General features: G+C 32.8%; 1 protein-coding gene and 1 non-coding gene across 2 annotated transcripts in view; one reads left to right on the top strand and one right to left on the bottom strand.

Moving 5' to 3' along the window:
- LOC124540907 (V-type proton ATPase subunit D-like) overlaps positions 1–20,968 on the bottom strand; it is a 79,522-nt gene that overhangs the window by 58,393 nt on the left and 161 nt on the right. The window contains exons 2-5 of the mRNA XM_047118683.1: positions 20,456–20,627; positions 19,051–19,162; positions 15,048–15,119; positions 12,678–12,838 (exon numbers count right to left, since the gene is read on the bottom strand). Of these exons, the coding sequence (XP_046974639.1) occupies positions 12,678–12,838; positions 15,048–15,119; positions 19,051–19,162; positions 20,456–20,627 (517 nt within the window). The remainder of the gene's footprint in view (positions 1–12,677; positions 12,839–15,047; positions 15,120–19,050; positions 19,163–20,455; positions 20,628–20,968) is intronic.
- Trnan-guu lies at positions 16,947–17,020 on the top strand. The gene has a single exon. It is a non-coding gene; the product is annotated as a tRNA-Asn (tRNA).

Here is a 20,968-nt window from a genome sequence, read left to right as displayed (position 1 = left end):
ATATTTTAAGTAAAAAAGGGGGCTCAATATTGTCTAAAATATAATGTAATAATCACATTTGTCAACATTCAAAGAACGACTTCTTCTTACTTCCTTTCCTTTATTATTATTTTGTTGCCTACATTTAAGAATATAAGAATCAGAATGACAAGGGCATTTTAGTTTATTTGTTTCTCTCAATAATTTTAACGTTCTAACATCATACCTATCTGATCTCCTGGTAGATGTTGCAGCATCTTGCTTCCCACATTGGGACGCAACAGAACGTGGTGTTACATCTTTTAATTTCAAACAGCGAGATTGCGGTCTAGTTTTAATTAAAATACAAGAGTTTTGAGGTGTCGCCGGCACCGGTGAGGAATTATGGGCGGAAAATCTTATCAATTTTTTAAATTGATCGTTGGATGTAGGTTTTGAATACGCCTGACTACTAACTGTTACAGATTCCGAAATTTTAGCGGAAATATCTGCTGATTGCGATTTTGAGGAAGCCTTACAAGGGGCACTGGACATTTCTTTTGTTTTGGGACGATTACATGCACATTTGTCATTCAATTCGTCATCGACTTTTGTTGGGTTACAATTGCATTGTAATTTTCGACAAGTGCAAGATAACTGCCCTTTCTCAATTTCACCTTCCGACGCCTTACATGGACAACAGTTTGATATTCTCTTTTTACAAATACTACAAATGTTTGAGTTTGAGGACTTGCTCGGACTTGTTTCTACTTTTTCATATTTACTATGAAGTGATTTTGATGCTGGGCAAATATTTTGTTCTTTACTTTCGTCTGTGCTATGCTTGGGACAACTACAACAAGGTTTTTCAACATTAGATTCGCAAGGGAGTTTTTTGGATGCACTTTCAGGACTTGATAGGCCAACGATTGATGTTTTCATATTTTGATTACAAACATTCACATCAAGCGACTGTTTTGCACTTCCCGATGTTCCCGACTCTTTGGATTTAGTACAACATATATTTGACGTATCATTTTTATCAATACTTTCACTTATATTAAGTGAGTCTGTTTTGGAACATGGGCATTCTTGTTTTTTACATGAGGATTTACTCGATTCCGGCTTCATCGCACATGCGGAACACGTCTGCGTAGCAACTGATTTTGTTATACGTTTGCTAGAAACGATGCTATCAGTTGATCGTTTCGATGATTTACAAGGACATTTTAATGAATCTTGCCTTTGGCTGGTAGAACTATTAGATTTAGTTTTATTGCATTTGTCGCAAATAGTAGAAACACGTGTGCTGCATTTGCATTTATTATCATCATCATTGTTGGATTCATGACATTTACATTCCGTTTTTAACTTTTGCTCTGTACTACTTTTGCTGCATTTACATTGTGAGTCGATGTTACCACAGGAATGTGTTTCTGGCTTATCACCAGTTTGTACTTCTAAATCTTTTAAAGAAACGCAAATCGAATCATTCTGAGATTCATTTTCGGAAATTTGGCTTTGGGCTTCTTTCAGGTTACATTTGTGATTAGATGAGGAACAGGAACACTTCGATTGGGTTACCATTATGTTAGAATTTGACTTATCTTCTACTTTTTCAGCTTCGCTTGAAGGTTGGTTTTTGTTACACATACATTTAGAAACATCGTTTGGCGTTTTTGATTCTTGTAAATTATGATTTGTAAGCTTACTACAAATCCTAGCAATTAAATCTTTTTTACAAGTACACTTTAGTTTGTCGCAATTTTTATTGATTTCGGGCGAAACAAATATTGATTTTAAACACGAACATGCCGATTTAGACTCAGATTTTAAAGCTTTGCAGCTGCATTTTGATTTAACATTGGAGCTCATGGGTGCACAAGAATTTCCTGTTCTCAAATTTTCATCGACAACTTTATTTTCATTTGGCGTTTTCGCAGTCTGTTGACAACTACAGAGTTTAATTTCCGTTTTATTTGTATCGGGTAGCTTTGAATTTTCAGTTTTTTCACTATTCCCAAATTGTTTTACGCATTTACAAGTATCATTTATTAATGTAGGTTTTGAAGTCTTATTATCACATTCTGTGTTTGTACAAACATTCGATTGAGTACAGGATTTAAATGATTGACAACTACATTTAGATGATTTTTTATCTTTAATTTTTAAATTCATTTTTTCATGATCACTAGAACATTTACAAGATTTTTTATCGTTTTTAAATACCGGAGATTTTGACTTGGAACATGCACATTTTTTGGCATCTATCTTATCACTGCTTTTAGAAAAGGATATGCGTAGATTTGACTTAGTTTTAGACAAGCAACTACATTCCGAATTAGCAGATTTTAAATCTTTCGATCTGTTATCATTTGATACCGTTTTAGCCTTGCAAGGCTCAACTGCCTTCTCCTTAAAAGGATTTACTTCACTCAAATATTCACCAATCTTAACGTATAAACTCTTTGGTTCAGATTTCGTTTCGCGAACTATTGTAATTGATTCACAGGAACATTCTGGCTCATAGCAACTAAAGTTATCCGTACGCGACTTTTTCGATTGACTTTGGTCAGATTTAGCCATTGATTTACAACTTGCTGATTTACTTGATTGTGATAATATTTTCTTGAGAATAATTATAATGCTGGGCGTCATTTCGATTGCTTTATCATTATTATTTTGTCCAAGAACATCGTCTTTTGATACAATTTTAATTTTACAGCAACTATCAACGGCTTTATTGGCTGTACGGTTTCGGTCATCATTCGTAGAAACTTTTTTGCTTTTCATTATATTAGAACAAATGAACGAAGTCTGAGTAGTAGCTGTTGTCTTTGTAATGGTTTTTTTAATAGAATTTGTATCACTTTTTGAAAGACATACTGGGCTTTGGCTTATGCCAATAGAAATAACTGAGACAGTCTGGGAGCTCATTTCGCTACTGGCGCTATTTGTTTTTGAAGCTTTGCTTGAATTTGAACACGAGGAAATTGATTTCTTCCCAATTTTAGAAGGTACGCTATCAAAGAGTTTTAATTTACCAGGTTGATACTGATCGCCTTCTGATTTTGATTTCTTTACTTTTTTATTTGATTTATCGATGCGTTTTTCAAATTTGCTATCTGAACTAAATGGAACTACCCGTTTTTCAGTTTTAGTTGTTGTAATTTTAATTTTTTCCTTACGTAAGACACCGTCTATATCAGGCATTATCTTAGTCTTAACAACTTCCTTGAAATATTTTAATGATTCTCCGTCATCTAAGTTACATATTGTATTCGAATCATGTTTGCAAGTTGACAATAAAGACGATTCTTTAAAGATCGTTGATGTTGGGCTTTTTGAATCTTTATGGATAAGTGACATTTTGTCTCTAGAATTATTTTCTTGACAAGTTGGACAAACTTCGTTATTTTTCAATGGCGTTACTTTTGTTTCCTTGAATTTGTCTTCGCTTCGAGTTTCTAATTCATTTTGATCAATGAATTCAATAGTTATCTTACAGCTACAAGATTCCACAGATTGTGATGATTGAACTGAACTGCAAACGCTTCTATCGCTTTCTTTTTTTGCAAAACATACATTTTTATCCATAACAGGTTTCATTTTTGGTTTGACTCTAATACCATCTACTTTTTTAATACGGTCTTTATTAGCCTCAATAATTCTTTGATCAATAATTTCAATACTTTTACAGCTACAAGAAATACAAGATTGTGATGGTTCAACTGAACCGCGTATGTTTTTATTATTACTATCTTTTCTTTTGGAACCCTTACAAACTGAACACGTTTTTTTGTCCGTCATTTCTTTTTGGGATTCCTTATCATTAACATTTTTCAATTGTTTATTTTTTTCTTTTTCAACATCATAATCTCTTTGATCAATAATTTCAATACTTTTACAGCTACAAGATATGTTAGTTTGTGATGACTGAACAAAAGAGTTTCTTTTAATCATATTCTTCTTATTTATAAAATCTCTTTGGTCGATAAATTCTATAGGTTTCACTTCCTTTTCCAGTAGTTTATCCACAGATTCTATCAAATCAATACTCGACGAACAATCACATATATCGTCTGCCATTGTTTTATCTTCGGAACCCTTTGTTTTCTTAATTTTTAATTCCTTAAATCTTTTCAGTCTAAAATTATCTTCACGTTCGATTTCTTCCAATTCAGAAAGAATGTAATGGCAGCTTAATTTGACCCTCGGAACAACCAACTTTGATAAAACATTCCATTTCCTGTGGATAAATTCTTCGCTTTGTTAAATATTCCCTTTATACAGACGCTGCTGATAAACACCCTTCCGTTTTGTTTAGCTCCAAAAAGACTTAAACAGCTTTACTCGTCTATTTATTAAAAAAAATTATATACAGTATGATACTATAATTCTATTTCCGTTGAACATTCAGAGCTGCTATAAGAAATTAGGGTGTTATTAAAAAAATTATCAACTGAAAGACAATACTTCACATTAGTGCGCATGATAGGAGACTCTTTAAGATTGATTTCTGACTGACTATAACTTACAAATCCTGTGTAACCAAGTTGAGTTTTGTTTGACATTAAATATATATCTAGCTGTTGGTTATAATCACTATCAAATATATCATTAGAAATTTCATCAACATTTGCTTCATTGCCGAACTGTAAAATATTTTTAGTACTCTTTTTTTCAATGGTGATTATTTCCTTCTTTTTCCACACTGAATCTTCGTTATTTTCCTTTTGTATAACTATAGCCTTCTTTTGATTTCCATTATTAAAATAAGCAAATTGACTCTCTGCGGATGTTGCAGCAGTGTCGTATTTTTTCACATCTTGATATTGTACATTTACTGTAAAGGGCTTCTTGCATAAAATACATATTTTCTCATGAGATTTTTGTGACAACTTTTTTGGTACTTCAGCAGTGTTTTGTTTTAGTGTTTTCGTTTCATCAATTGTTTCCGAACAAGAAGTGCATATGGTCGTATTTGAAGGTTCCTTAATATTTCTACATGAATTGCACGGAGGAAGATTATTGTCAATTGACTTTTGTTTACGTGGTTTTCGTTTTCCTTCTAATAACAATTCTGCTTTCAAATTTTTTTCACACACACATTTAGATGTACATTGGATTGTTGAACTTATACCACGTTTAGATAGTTCTTTTGTTTCAGGATATGCATCTTTAATTTTATCATCGGAATTTAAATTGACTTCGAAATTGTCATTATAATTTTCTTCTAATTTAAGAGCTATTAAAATATCTATTATTTTTTTTAAACTCAATTGAAGATCTTCTAGAACAGTTGGTGGCTTAGGTTTTAAATAGTTCTTTACATCTGTAGGTGATTTCAAAAAAAAATCTACTGAAGAAATAAAGCTTTCTTTCTTAGGCTGGGTAAAATTCGATTCTTCAACTTCATCATTAGTATACTGATCGATTTTCAACTGCATCTCTTTGCAGGAGTCAATAAAAAAGTCTACACTGTCACTTAGTAAGCCTTCATTTTTATATGCAGCTGTAATTTTTTTAACTCCAATAATAATGTCTCTTAAATCTGTTAGCCGTTTGTCATCAGAATTCATTTGAGAATCGCTTATTTTATTTTGTTCATAGATATTTAAATCATCATTCACCTCTTCACACATCTTAATAAAATGGTCTACACTACTTGAAACAGCTGCTTTTTCTTTAAATTCTTTTGCAATATCTATAACATCACGCAAATGGCATTTCAAATTTTCTAATTTATTTTCTAAATTTTTATCAAAGCTCTTAGGGTAATCATCTTCTGTGAAAATCTGATCCAAATATAATTTTGTGTTTTGGCATAGTTTTAAAAACTCATTGACATCTATATTCCCTAAAGTAGCCTCTAGAAACTCCGTTCCCCGTATAATAAAATGATTAATATAATCTTTTAAATATTTAAGTTTATCTTCAACACCAAATTCAGTTTGTAATGCCGCACTAGATGCCTGCGGAGACAAAGACCTCCGAAAATCGGCTACGATCTCTTGTCCAAGGGTTGGATCAACGATGACATTCATAAGCGGAACGTTAGGTATTTCCTTAGTTTTATTGGTATCTTCTTCAATGGCACGTACTTTGTCAGTACTCGGAATTATATTAGTATCGAATTTCTTTTTATTCATTATTTCTCTTTCGTCTGCATCTCTTTTCTTTTTTTCTTTTACTTTCTTCAACCTGTGAAACTCCTCTCTAGCCATTTCCTCTAACTCCGTTAGAATATATCCCATTGTTATGTTTGTCCTCGGTATCACAATTTTTTTGAGTACGTTCATTTTCCTGGGGGCAAAAGTATTCCCATGAAATTGTATAAATGTATTCTAGTAGTATTTTAGCCACAGTTGAACACCCTTTCTTCTCGATCAATAGGACGCTTTCTATTCAAATAATGTTTAGTTAAACGATTAGAAAAATTGATTAATAAAGTATATTAAAAACTACTTTTGTTCCTTATTTTTTATAACTATAGATCCCAAAGATTTAGCTTTAGAAATATTAACTTTAAAATTATATTGCTCAGCTACAATATTGTAACGCGTATTATAAAAATTATCTTTATTTGTCTCATATTCAAAATCGAGATCTGTTGAAAGTAGCGTAACAGATGACATGCATAGTCTCTCAATGGGGTCGGACATTGGTAAGAAAGAATTTAACAATTCTGACTTTACTTTGCGTTTTATTCTATGTTTAATAATATTACTGAATGAATTTACTGCAACTACACCGACTGTTTTTGAATTGGAATAGGGCAGAGATTTGGTAGAAGTTTTAGACGACTTAGGTACTACAATTATTGTTCTACTATTAGAGTTAACCCGACTTGATGAAGGTACTTTTTTATTAGCAGTTGCCCCTTTAACTTCCTTTTCGAATTTTATTACTTTTTTCTTAATAGTGAGGGACCCATCCTTGTTTTTAGTTTTGATTATTTTAATTATTTCTTTGTACTCAGTTTCTAAAATTCCTAAATCTAATTCTGAATCCTTATCATAGCTTGATTCTGACGAGGATGATGACTGCTTATATAGCACAGTTTCTCGAGATCCTTTGGATTGTAGAGACGTGTCTGACTTCACTGAAATGTTATCCGGTTGTTTTTGTTTTTCACCATATTTTTCTCTACAAGCATCACATATAAAATTCTTATCATCATCTACTTTCACAATTGATTTGGTTTCTTCTCGTTTCAGATCTGACTTTTGACCTAATATAGCCTTCAATTCTTTGGCAGAGTTTATAAATTCTTCGACTCTAATATCGATAAGACCTTTTTCATCTATTTCTTTAGTCGCGATCACAACCTCACTTATTTGTTTCAATAATTTATCTATTTCATCGAGATTAAATGATTCTTCTTTGGTTGTTATAGATGGCTCTTTAGATTTTATAGATTCTTCTTTTGTTAAACTTCTTTCTTTCAGTGTTATTTCTAACTCAGCATCATCAATCTTACATTCTCTACAAATATCGTCATCACCCAAACTTGTCTCTTTAGGTTTAGCTTTCTTCTTATCTTCATTTCCTCCGTACATTTTCCTTTTAATCTCTAATACTTTTTTCAATCTAAAGAATTCCTCTCTCGCCAACTCCTCTAATTCGTTATTAATGTAACCCATCGTCACATTCGTTTTTGGTATCACAATTTTCGCTAAAACGTTCATTTTCCTGTTGAAAATTTATATTTTTATAGCACACTCATTCTGGTCTCAACCTTGCGTCAATTAAGGACTGCACGGACTGTGAAGTGTATTTTTTTTAAATTTCTTCATCTAGATTACGGTCCTTTGTTTCTTGCTGTGTGTTTATATATTTTTTGTAACAAAAAGCCGTACTGACGATGAACTCTATTTTCACGAAACAAAGTACTTAAATCAACCTATACCCTACAAAATATTAATAAAAAATAGGAAAAATCATCTTGCACATAGAATGACTAAATAGCAAAGAATAGCCATATTTAAGTTTTCATTGAAGTCAATAGCTAATTGAAAATATAAAATTAATACTAATATTTTTAATAGGGCAACTATTAAAAAATATATTAACTTTGCGCGATCTCTCTTTTTTGTTTACATATTTCTTTTCCATTTTTTATGCTCATAGATTTATTTATAATATAAAAACTAGACGAGAATCCCCGTCTTTTAATATCTGTTGCGTCCCAAGCACTTGTGTACTTAAGCAAGAAGTGTTTTTTCGACATCAACCCCAAAAAAGCAGATTTTTGTACTTACGTCAAAAAAGAAAACATATAGTTATAACGAAAGAACATATATTTTGGTATGTACACCTCTTACCGCAAATAGAACGATTATCTCTAGATAACTTTTGGGGAAAGGACATGAGATATACAGTTGAAATTTTCTATTTTTTATATGACCTTCTGGGTCAATAACTGGACGACAATCGGTGTGACCAATTATGGTCTTGGACTTGGTAAGACAAAAATAAACTAATTATTTTTATTTTCCATAATCAGATCCACTGCCGATTAACAACGAAAACTTTAGACCAAGTATTTTAATTGTTTTGTTTCCGTGTTAGACAACCTGTTTTATTTTGGAACTTTATGGACTAAGAGCGACCTGGCGACCTCCCACTCTTCTAAAATATTCTAAGATTCGATTTTGAGAATTCGCCTGCAGTCGAGTCATTTGTTCTTGTAATGCTACATTAGAAGTGAGTCATATATATCAATACGATACTAAGTTCTTCTAACACATTGATGTAATACCACAATCCAAATATTTACAATATAGGGAATGCTCTAGATGGGGGGCTATATCCATATACCATGATGTCATGTTATTTTTTAAAATGGGTCACCTAATGGGTTGTGGTCACATAAGATTAACATCTTGTTAACATTCCTAGTGCCTAGTCACACTGGCTCACCCACTTTTCAAAGCGAAAAACAACAATACTAAGATGTTTGGTAGTAGAAAATCTTATAAGTGATCTGTACCTTACCAGGCGGGCTTGCACAAAAAGATCATGTATCGGAAATGGTAAAAGTCATCAATTTGGTGAAACGTGCAGGGAATTTAAAATTAACGTTTGTGTAGCACGTTTATTAAAAAAACGGTGTAATCAAAATAATTAGTATGAGTATAGAAAAAACATTGTATAAGTTAGTATAATATGTCTAAGACTATGAGCTTAAATGGGCTATAGCAATGATGTTGAAATAAACAGATATGTTATTAACGCGCAAAAAGTGAAGACTAGAAAGCGTCCTAATTGTGACGTTTGCCTTTAGTCGTTTGACGTAGTAATACGTTATAATACATCATAATTACGTAGTAATACGTTTTTCGTAATTAAAACATCTAGTTATCCCTTTTACTTATTGTTTTTATCAAGCTATCCGTTTTACTTTTAACGAAATGTAAAAATAAACTAAAAAAACGGTCCCCGGCGCGGCACACTTTGTTCTGTTGTTTAGTATGGATATAACATATCAGTTTATTAGAATATCATTGGGCTATAGTATTACAATTAAAATTAGAACGCACAATTCGAAATGTTTTGAAAAAAAATTGTCTATAAAATTGACAAACCATACTATTATTTCAAGAAGGTCGTAAGTAAATGCATAGGATCAAAATACACAGATGAACAAAAAATATTAATTGAATAATAAAATATGTATTAATTGAATAATAATATACCTACGTATGTTATACGACCTTTTGAACCAGCGATAAGAATACAATAATTACGGCGTGTGATAAAGAGATCGCCTATTCGACACGTGTCAATGAATGCAAAAACGCGTTTATAACAAAAATACATTTCAACTTTGAAATGTCCAAAACTTCAACGACGGCACGGTGCCTGGTACGGCACGGTACGTTATACGGCACGGTGCGTGGTACGGCCAGGTACGGAATGAGACACGGTCGCTTTGCGTTAGCTCAACTACAAGTCATTACAACGCCCGACGTCTTACTGCTAACACCTTATTCCTTTTTAATAAATAATGTATCTAAAATAAATAGTTTAGATTCCACAGATTAAGAGTTAATTATTGACGTATTCACGTGTAGTCTTCAATTCAGTTCAGTGCACAATACAGTGCGATATTTATTAGTTATCTTTATAATATATGCGAATTATTGTTAATGGTAAGTATTTTCTTTATATTATTGTAAAAAAAGTAAAAACTTATTATCTCAAATGAAAAAAAAATGTTGCCCGAATTATGAAAATAATTATGAAAGTTTAACAGTTAGCACAAAAAAAAACAGATTAATAATAATTTACACATAGTTTAAAAGCTTTTAGTTGTGCCACAGATTATGTCACGTAGGATGGAGAAGAATTAATTTTAAAAACACATGTTTTAAATTTAATAACAGGTAATTATTATTTTAATTTAATACTTTTATCACGGAAAAGGCAAAGGTGTTTCACTATACAGTCTCGTTTCAGATCAATATGTCCAGGTTTAAAAAAAAAGATTACAACCGTTGATTGGCGAAGAAGAAAATGTCAGTATTAACACAAATAGAAGAAATAATTCCGTCCAGTCCTTAAGAGACGGAAGGGTGAGTTCATCGGCAGCTTGGCCCTTTAGGGCTTTTCTAACTACAGAGTTAAAAAAAACAGACAATCAATATTTTTAGATTCACAGCAGAAAAAAGGACTTATAACAAATATTTATTATCTGTTTATACTAAATTACTGCATCTAAAACAATTCTAAATAAAAACTACAACAGAATATCTAACTACTTAGTATATGTACTAACTGTATATGTATATGTATTTAGCCTAAGAACAATTGAAAGCCTATAAAAAAGCTGTATCATCTTTAATGTCTTTTCACCAACGATAAAAACCTATTCGAATATTCACGCCAAAAAAGTTAGTAATTAATTTTACATAATAATAATTACGAATAACATTTTGTCCTTCAATTCAAAATAATAATCGAATGAATACATTTCGAACCGTAAATATTTAATCTATATTTTTATTTAGTATTTAAAAAAAACATTTCAAGTAAATTTAGATTCCATTTGAGTTAGAGTGTAACAAAATATAAACGTGTCTCTTTTTATCATATAAACTTCCCTTTTTAGTGAAACGATACGCTGAACCTAAAGTATAATAATGTAATTAAATCATTAAAGTAACTATATACACATTCTAATGAATCTACATTTTTTACTTTTAAAACTAAAAGCAAGTAAAAAGAAACATAATTAATTAAATTAGGAACCTTGATGGATTCATTTGTTAAAAGAAAATTAAATAAAATCAAATAAAATTTTAGTTTGTTTCTCATAACATTTACAAAATTGGTAATGAAATTATAAATATTTCTATAGTTTTTAAGGGTTTAGTGTATTTACAGAACGTTTAAACGTCGTTAATATTTAATACTAGTAGTCGCTAGTCGCTTCGCTCGCGTTTTTACGGCGTTGGTTGTCATTTGTTAGGCAAAAAAGAAGTCTACGTCCTTTCTTGTACTAAGTTTGCTTCATACCAAATTTCATCAAATTCGGTTCAGCGGTTTTGTCGGGAACCGTGAGTCGTGGACCGACAGAGTTACTTCCACATTTATAATATTAATATAGATTTAGGCAGGCTACTACACAAAGTTATTCGCTGATTTGTCTTATTGAGTTGCCAGTTTAAAAAAATTAAACGAAATACGTATTTAACAATAACTAAATATTAATTAAAAATCCCACTGTTGCCAATAGACGAAGCAAAATGAATTGTTACGCTAGTAATACTCGGAATCATGTAAGAATTCTAACTTTCCGTTCCGGTACTAAAGGTGGCTATCCAGGTATTTTCAGTGGGTAGGAAAATTCCACATAATCTTTTGAAAGATTCCACTGCGATTAAAAATGATTAAACGAATACCCATATATTTTCAGACATCTAAGTAACAGTGGAATAAAGAAACTCGCATACATACATACATACACCCAGATAGCACTACATACTTACTGGGCATGACATACTTTTAAAGCAGTCATATAAAATAAAGAGTATAGGAGAATGAGAAAATATTGGTTTCGTCGTACCCAATAAGAACGAAGTGCTTCGCTATATACTTTATATATACTAACATGACTGTATTTTTTAAATGTTGAAAAAGAGTAACTACTGAGATTCTTGCCGGCTCTTCTCGGTAGAATCTACTTTCCGGACCGGTGGTAGGTAGCTTGATAGTTAAACGACGATTCAAAATTGCTTGTAAAAACCTACTTGAATAAATCTCATTTTAATTTTGATTAAGTAACAGACAATTATATAATGAAATTTGAGAATATTTCAATGAAAAGAAATAAATTTGTTAAATGTTTAAAAAAAAACACCTGAATCAACCATATTTAAAGCCGTATTAATAAACACTTAATAGAAAGGGCCAGCGAAAAAGAGAAGACAAGGTCGCTTGTGTCTCATAACTATTCTTCCATACGTGATGATTATCGTGAATTCAATCTAACTTAAGCCGCGTAAAATACATAACTTCATTCAATAAACTTAAACCTTCAAAAACAAAATACTATACTGATATTTCATATTAAAACCGTTCCAATAACTATTACCAAAAACGAAAAGAAAGCCGCATAAATTCGTATCTTTGACATTTAAATCAAAACGATAAATTAAAAAAATAAGCATCCATCAAGGTTCATAATTAGATATAAAATGCATTGTACTTACTTCGTCGCATTCTTGTTCGCCAGCTCGACCATCAAGAAACTCGCCCGAAGCTGCATCATCATTATCAAACGCTTCAGCAAATCGAGCCATGCTTTCTTCGTTTCCAATATCGTTTGACCGCCTTTCTCTATACCCAGATGTGCGTAGGGCGGGTATTCCGTCTGAAAATTAAAAAAATAAAGTTTTTTTTTTAAATATATGTCGGAGATTATGAACTTACACATATACGAACTCATTTATTTGAAATAATTTTTTTTTTCGAATGGACTGTTTACTGTTGGCCAGAGTGGCCTCTACAGCGTCACCGGGCGGGATAGTTTATTTGAAAGACAACGTGATTAAGTTTTATAGGTTGTCAGTTGAAATGACAATTGTTTAAAAATCTGTCAGTGTAACATACACTACCTTTGTTGAATATTTATCAGTTATTCTACCGCCAAACAACAGCACTCCATATTGTTGCGTTTCGGTTTGAAGGGTGAGCGAGCCAATGTAACTACAGGCACAAGGGACATAATATCTTAGTTCCCAAGGTTAGTGGCGCATTGACGATTTAAGGAATAGTTAATATTTCTTACAGCGTCATTGTCTATGGGTAATGGTGACAACTTACAATCAGGTGGCCCATATGCTCGCCCGCCAACCTATACCATAAAAAAATGAGGCTTGTCTCTTAGCCTTGGGACAGCTACAGCGACAGACGCGCGTACTGACTGAAGCAATAATTTCAGCATGTCGGATGACAATAATTTAGATCCATTAGAAGCTGCGACATATATTTAAGAGATTCATAGATCTGTGAATGAATTAATTTCTCAAAAATTAGAAGCGATTCATCGATCACTGATATAAAAATAATCATCAAATCAATGCCATGCCTAGTGCATAATGAGTTATGTACAGTCGGGGTAAGAAAAGGTTCGTCACCTTAAGATCTATATTCGTGTGCTCAGTATAAGCGATAATCTGCTTTACCGATCGAGAATGACATATCGCGTCGCAATGATTTGATGTTTAGATTCAAAAGGTACTACGAGTTTAAGACTCGATAAAGGAATGATTTTGAAAACTGACGAAACTTTCCTTACTCTGACTGTACAAAATCAGAAATTAGTAGTTATATTCTATAGTCAAAACATCAAAATCAAACTGTTCGTTATTCAAATAGGCTCATAAAAGCATTTATCTTCATGTTACAGTGGCGAATCAAATGTAAGTCTTCCGGTTAAAAACTCTTTTCCCATTTAATTACAGAGTATGTGAGTAAAGGACAATTAAATTGATATGTGTCCTGTGTAATATATTTAACTCGGACTGTCTGTCAGTCGGTCATCCACAGCCGAATCGCCGAAGCGAATTTGATAAAATTTGCTTCATAAATCAAACTTAAACTCCAAGATAAGGACATAGGCTACTTTTTTGTCTAACACATGACAATCAACGACTACTAATTATCTATAAAGATGTGAATTTTAAGAAGTAACCCATGCAAAATATACATTCATAATCATCTCAATTCAAAGCTTTTAGCGGACTGATCCAATGCAGATATCTGTTTAAACATCGCACTCAGCACGTGCCGGTTTCCTCGCGACATTATCTTATGCAGGAGCGATACGAATGTAATACACGAACTTAAACGAAACACGTGATGCATGATCAAATTCTTATCTTTAGAGCTATTCTTTGAGGAAAACATCGAAATATGACGTCACAATGGTAAATTAAAAGTGGTATCCACATCAGAGGTAACTACTTCGTATTATTTTGTTTTTAATATGTATACATAACCATTTGTTTTTAATAATTTTTAATTCATGACATAACATTACTTTTGTGAATTTTGAGTTACATGATTTCTGTGTAATATGAATATATTTCTAATTCAAAAAAATAGTTCATGTCATGTATCATGTAAAAATGCTAAATATATTTTTTGTAACAAATAATTTCAATCAAGTATTAATATATTATAACAACGTAAACATAACAAAACAAATCAATAGAATATATACACAGTAAAAGTCGGGGTGTAATGATTCTAATATTATATCAAAATTCGTTATAAAATTTTAAATTCATTCCACGAAACGAACTCCCTATGAAAATTGCCCTTATGCCGTCATTGGTTAATGCGCGTGATCTTCACTAGCAAAACCATATCTTAAGATAATCTTACATTTCTGATTGGTCGCATTTATCTCTAGCCGCGCGCAACGACCAATAAGGTGCTAGCATTTTAAAATTCGAATCGTGGAATACGTTATATGATTAAATTTAGAAACAAAAACAATTTCAGCGTTCTTTATGAACCTGTTGATATGTCAACTAGTGTATTGTTAATGTGTAATTAAAATAAATGATAATTACTTCAAATATTTCAAACTGGACAATCTTCACGCCGGATACCGTCTTCGCCGACTGCTGAACTACGACACCAGCCTGTGAATAAATTATACTCCTTTAAAATCTTTCTCTCTTTCAAAATAAATACACCACTGTACTCGGTGGTAGGGTTTTGTGCCCGTCTGGGTAGGTAACACTCACTAATCAGATATTCTATCGCCAAACAACAGTACTTGGTATTGTTGTGTTTGAAGGGTGAACGAGCCAGTGTAACTACAGGCACAAGAAACATAACATCTTAGTTCCCAAGGTAAGTGGCGCATTGGCGATGAAATGAATGGTTAATGTTTCTTACAGCGCCGTTGTCTATAAGCGGTGGTGACCGCTTTCCACCAGGTGACCCATATGCTCATCCGCCAATCAATAGCATAAAAAAACACCAATACAGTGCTCCTCGATATGGCAGTAAAGATGCTTTATTAAAATTAAGGCTTGGGACTGAATCTTGAGTCTTTTGCCACATTCAAGACTCATGCTTTCACCCTTATCAATCTTAATTTAAAAAAATTATAATTACAATTTTTTTTCGAGCTGAGACGGCCCAGTGTTTAAAACGTGTGCATCTTAACCGATGATTTCGCGTTCAAGCCCAGGCAAGCACCACTATATATTTGTGCTAAATTTATAATTCATCTCGTGCTCGGCCGTGAAAGAAAACATCGTGAGGAAACCTGCATGTTTCTAATTTCATCGAAATTCTGCCACATGTGCATTCCACCAACCCGCATTGGAACAGCGTGGTATGTTCCAAACCCTCTCCTTAATAGAAGAGGAGGCCTAAGCCCAGCAGTGGGAAATTTACAGACTGTTACTTACTTTTTACTTTTATAATATTTTATCTATAATAATCTGAATATCAAGAATTTTACTCGTGAATTATGTAATAATGTTGGAATTTGGTTGGAATTAAAAATAACATTCTAGACAACAAAAATTAAAAAACAAATGATTGAACATCAACAACAATATCAAACGAGATCAAAGAAAAGTTGAAGGAAAAGAGATTTCCCCTTGTTGTTAATAAAATAGAAAAATATTACAGTGAAAAAACTAGAGAAATAATCTGAGTAAAGACAACCGCCAAAAATATTGAAACGACTTCAAGTTCTAGGCAAAGGTACGTGTGAGTAGAGCCCAATATAGATGTCATTGCATTCAATATTCCTAACTAAACTAACTTTACAAATTATCTGTTTGTCTTAGACTTACTTTTATAGTCTGTGGAGAAATTAATAATTTTATTCATTCAATTAAAACGTACATTTTTTATACAAAACATTATTGATTCAGTTGTAATAAAAATGAATAAATATCGGTTATAAGGTCTATATATGTTTATTTTTTAATAGTCAATATAATAATTATAGTAAATCTAAACAAAGGCCTAAATTTTTAGTATAATAGGGAATTAAAAAAGATATTACATTATACGTTAAGAATTGAAGAAGTTCAATTTTTTATTGTGTATATTGATTATAGAAGTATTATATAGACATACATATAATATACATATTTACTAATAAATAATTAAAAAGTATTTTCTAAATAAAATACATACAATATATTAATATTAAATTAAAACCACTACATGCTAACGAATAAAGGCAACAAAAAATTACATAATAATCAAATTTAAAAAAAATCTCATTGTTTAATATGTATTCTTAAACATTTATATATTTATTCGACGAATTTCGATTTACATAAAAAAAATTACAATAGAAAATAATATTACATCTGTTGAATTACAATAGAGTTAATATTAAATATAACATCTATGCAAACATTTTTTATGTTTACTCTGAATCTAATCAGATCATTCGTTCGTAAGATACGATACAATATTTCGTAAGACATCTCATCGCCTCCGTGGCGCAATTGGCTAGCGCGTTCGGCTGTTAACCGAAAGGTTGGTGGTTCGAGCCCACCCGGGGGCGTACATTTTTATTATTAAAAAAATCGATAAAAAATTTCATTGAAATTATTAAAATTTTACTTTACAATACCTAATAATTTATACTGAATTGAAAACATGCTATCATATTTTGGAGTTTCATTAAAACTAGTTTAGAAATTTGTATAAAACATGATAATATTGTTACAAATTTATTACAACTTTATTATTTGTATTCTTTAATAAAGCTTATGGAACCCAATTAATTTAAGATTAGATTATAATGTAATATCTTATACATATAAAATCATATAGGTATTTATTTGTTTGATTGTTTAAACAAAATCTACTAAGCCGATTGTTATGGAACTTTCATATATACATTTTTATTTTAGCCTGTTTTTATATATAAATAATTTTTGGAATTCGAACCAGCACATTAGAAGGTAAGGCAATCCGTAAAAAGACGTGTTGCTTGAATATAATTTTTTTCTTTCCTTTTTTACCCGTGGTCTATTCATTTTTGCCATGCTGACCGGGAGCTGTCTCCTTCCATTCTCCTATATCATTCGTCATCTCATTATTAACCATCTATCTCATGCTAATCCACAGACTTTCAAGTCTTCCCAAGTCATCTTCTTCCCCTCCCTACCTCTACGCTGATGCTTGTTCTATGCTTACTCTCAGTAACGCGTATCTTACACTATCTGCGTCTCACAAGTACATACCAACTCAAAACGTTCCATCTTTTCTGATATTGGTGCTACTTTAGGTTTATTTTAAGGCAAAAGTTGCCGGAAGAGCATTTAGGTCACCCAATAGGCTATTTGACTGGTATTTAAAATCTATTTTATGTTATTAAGTAGAAGTTAAGAAACCCAGTAAAAGTTGTGTTTTTTTATTTCTAGTACATATTTGCCGAAAAATATCATATTAAAAATTCCATATTTAAATAGCGCGCAAAAACGCTACTTGGACAATATGGCGCTGCCATGAGGTCGGTGATGTCACTTTCCTGTATTTTAATCTGTGGTACATATAGTAGAAAAGCAAAGTTTACAAGAAAGTGACTTCATCCTAAGCCCGACCAATCAGGAGCGTTTCGTGTCACGTGAGAAACGTTTGAAAATTTGCATTTTTATTTATGGATTTTTGAATAAATTAAGTATTATTTTCAACTTTCGTTAATAAATAACCATTTTTAAACTCATAATATTTTTCATATTATTTTTTTCGCATTGTCAAATAGCCTATTGTAAATGAAAAATGAGGTTATCCGTGAGAGAACCAAAGTAACGGACAAAGCTCGGGGAATCAGCGAGCTGAAGTGGCAGTGGGCTGGGCATATCTGTCGTAGGACCGATGGCCGCTAGAGCATTCGAGTCCTCGAATGGAGACAGCGTCTTGGTAAACGACGGTAATGTATGGCGACCTCCGACCCGCTGGTCCATTCGAAGATGGATGAGGGAAGCAGAGGACCAAGCAACGTGGCGTGCTTTGGGGGAGGACTATTACCAGCAGTGGACAGCAGTAGCTAATGATTATTTTGAATGGTAAGTGTACACCACCCTTATAAACAAAGGCGCTCTCATAAATATCAACCATTCCTTACATCGCCATTGCCCCACCAAATTTGGTAAGTAAGAAGCTATGACGTTTAATATATGGTTCACTGGCTCACGTAAACCGGAACATAACAATACTTATTATTGCTGAATAATTCATATTTACCTACCCAAGTAAACACACACACACACACACACACACACACACACACACACACTGTTTTGTTTTGTCGCTTTCTCTGTCCCGTTATGTGTTATGTATGCTTATATCTTCAAAACTACGCAACGGATTTGGATGGGGTTTTTTGATAGAGATAGTGATTTGAGAGGAATGTTTTTGTATATAATACTTGGACAATATTGTAAATAAACGCTGAAAATTTAGAAATTTCTAATGTGATGTAAATAAACAAATTCTGTAGTACACTTAGCTAGTACAAAGCTGTACCTGTACCTGAGCGAAGCGGGGCGGGTCGCTAGTATAAATAATTAATTATTCTATAATTACCTTTCTATCAATGTTTTCCGTCACGATGTAGTTCAACTGCGGGTAGAAGTAGCGACTTCTAGCGAGCAGGATGAACGCGTTCCGAAGATCTTCACCAAAACCTTGGTACACTCTAAACAAAGATGATCCATGATACTACGAAGAGGTTTAATCTTAAACTATTTTATGAGCAACTGCTGTTACCAGTAATATATTTAGATAGATGTTAATCAAGTTTTATATTTTTTTATATTTTTTTTATGGTATAGGTTGGTGGACGAACGTATGGGCCACCTGATGGTAAGTGGTCACCATCACCAATAGACAATGACCCTGTAAGTAATATTAATTATTCCTTTCATCATCAATGTGCCACCAACCTTGGTAACTAAGATGTTATGTCCCTTGTGCCTGTAGTTACACTGGCTCACTTATACTTCAAACCGGAACACAACAATACTGAGTACTGTTATTTGGCGGTAGAATAACTGATGACTGGGTGGTACCTACCAAGACGGGCTTGCACAAAGCCCTGACACCAAGTGTTTACAGATTTTGTCTTTAAAAACTTAAAGTTAAATAATTAAAAATAACTAGTAGTCGCCCTCAGCTTTGCTCGCGTTTTAGTGATTCGGTTTTCATGTGCTAGACAAAAAGTAGCCTATGTCCTTCCTTAGAGGTCAAATTCGCTTCATACCAAATTTCATCAAATTCGGTTCAGCGGTTTATTAGTGAAATAGACACACAGAAAGACAGATAGACTAACTTCCACATTTAAAATATTAGTATAGATTACAAAAAGAACAACTGTCTAACTTAAGTCCTACAAACAGATAAACGAATGACATATATCTATGCCACACCCTAACGGATACTTTGTCTGTCTGTATGTCTAATGCATATTGAAGCGTACCCATCGGAATTTGGCTACAAGTAGCTCTACATCAGACATCGCGTGATCTCTGATGAGCTTCGACAGAGCAGTAGTTTTATCAGTCAGTTGAATGCACCTTGGTTATCTGACTCTGGTCAAACCAACTTACCATAAACTATACGTGCATCGAGATTAAGGTCTGTATATCTTTTTTCACGTTTACCCACGAGTCTCATGAAAATGTGATGTTTTCCGGTTTTTGGATGATATATAAATAAATATGATATATAAATAAATATATCATAAACATTACTCTGATCCCATGTAAGTAACTAAAGCACTTGTGTTATGGAAAATCAGAAGTAACGACGGTAGCACAAACACCCAGACCCAAGACAACATGGAAACTAATGATAATCTACATTGACTCGGCCGGGAATCGAACCCGGGACCTCGGAGTGGTGTACCCATGAAAACCGGTGTACACACCACTCGACCACGGAGGTCGTCAATATATATCCAGTATCCTATCATCTACTCTTAAGTACTTACTCATATAACTCTCCAGCTAATCTCCTCAATTCTCGTCCTGTGGCGAGAGCGGTCCATTTCATAAGCTTCCTGCCCAGGAAGGCCAAATGTAACCTGTTCCTCATCTGCTGCAGCGCCACCAGGGATGGCATGCAAGGGTATCTCGTGACACCGAAGGTGTTCTCCTCTTCCTCTATAATATAATAACACAGGTTTTATTATAACCTGAGCTGAGATGGCCCAGTGGTTAGAACGCGTGCATCTTAACCGACAGGCAAGCACCGCTATATATGTACTTTATATCAACACAATGCCGCTAAAGCTATCGCAGCGATTTTCTTACCCTTCTGAAGGTTTCTACAGCGTGGAAAAATATACAAGTCCCAGAATTTCGCTCGACAAATACCTCCCTTACGACGTTTTTCTTCAACGCTGTCATCTTTACATGTCAACTCAATGATACTTCCAACAATTTGGATACAACAATGAACAACAACGACAATCTTTATTGACTTCTAAAATTCTAGCCTAGAT

This window comes from Vanessa cardui, chromosome 27 (genome assembly GCF_905220365.1).
Source record: "Vanessa cardui chromosome 27, ilVanCard2.1, whole genome shotgun sequence".
Classification (NCBI taxonomy): Eukaryota; Metazoa; Arthropoda; class Insecta; order Lepidoptera; family Nymphalidae; genus Vanessa; species Vanessa cardui.
Note: the sequence above shows the minus strand (reverse complement) of the source record. Positions and strands in the feature narration are given on the sequence as shown.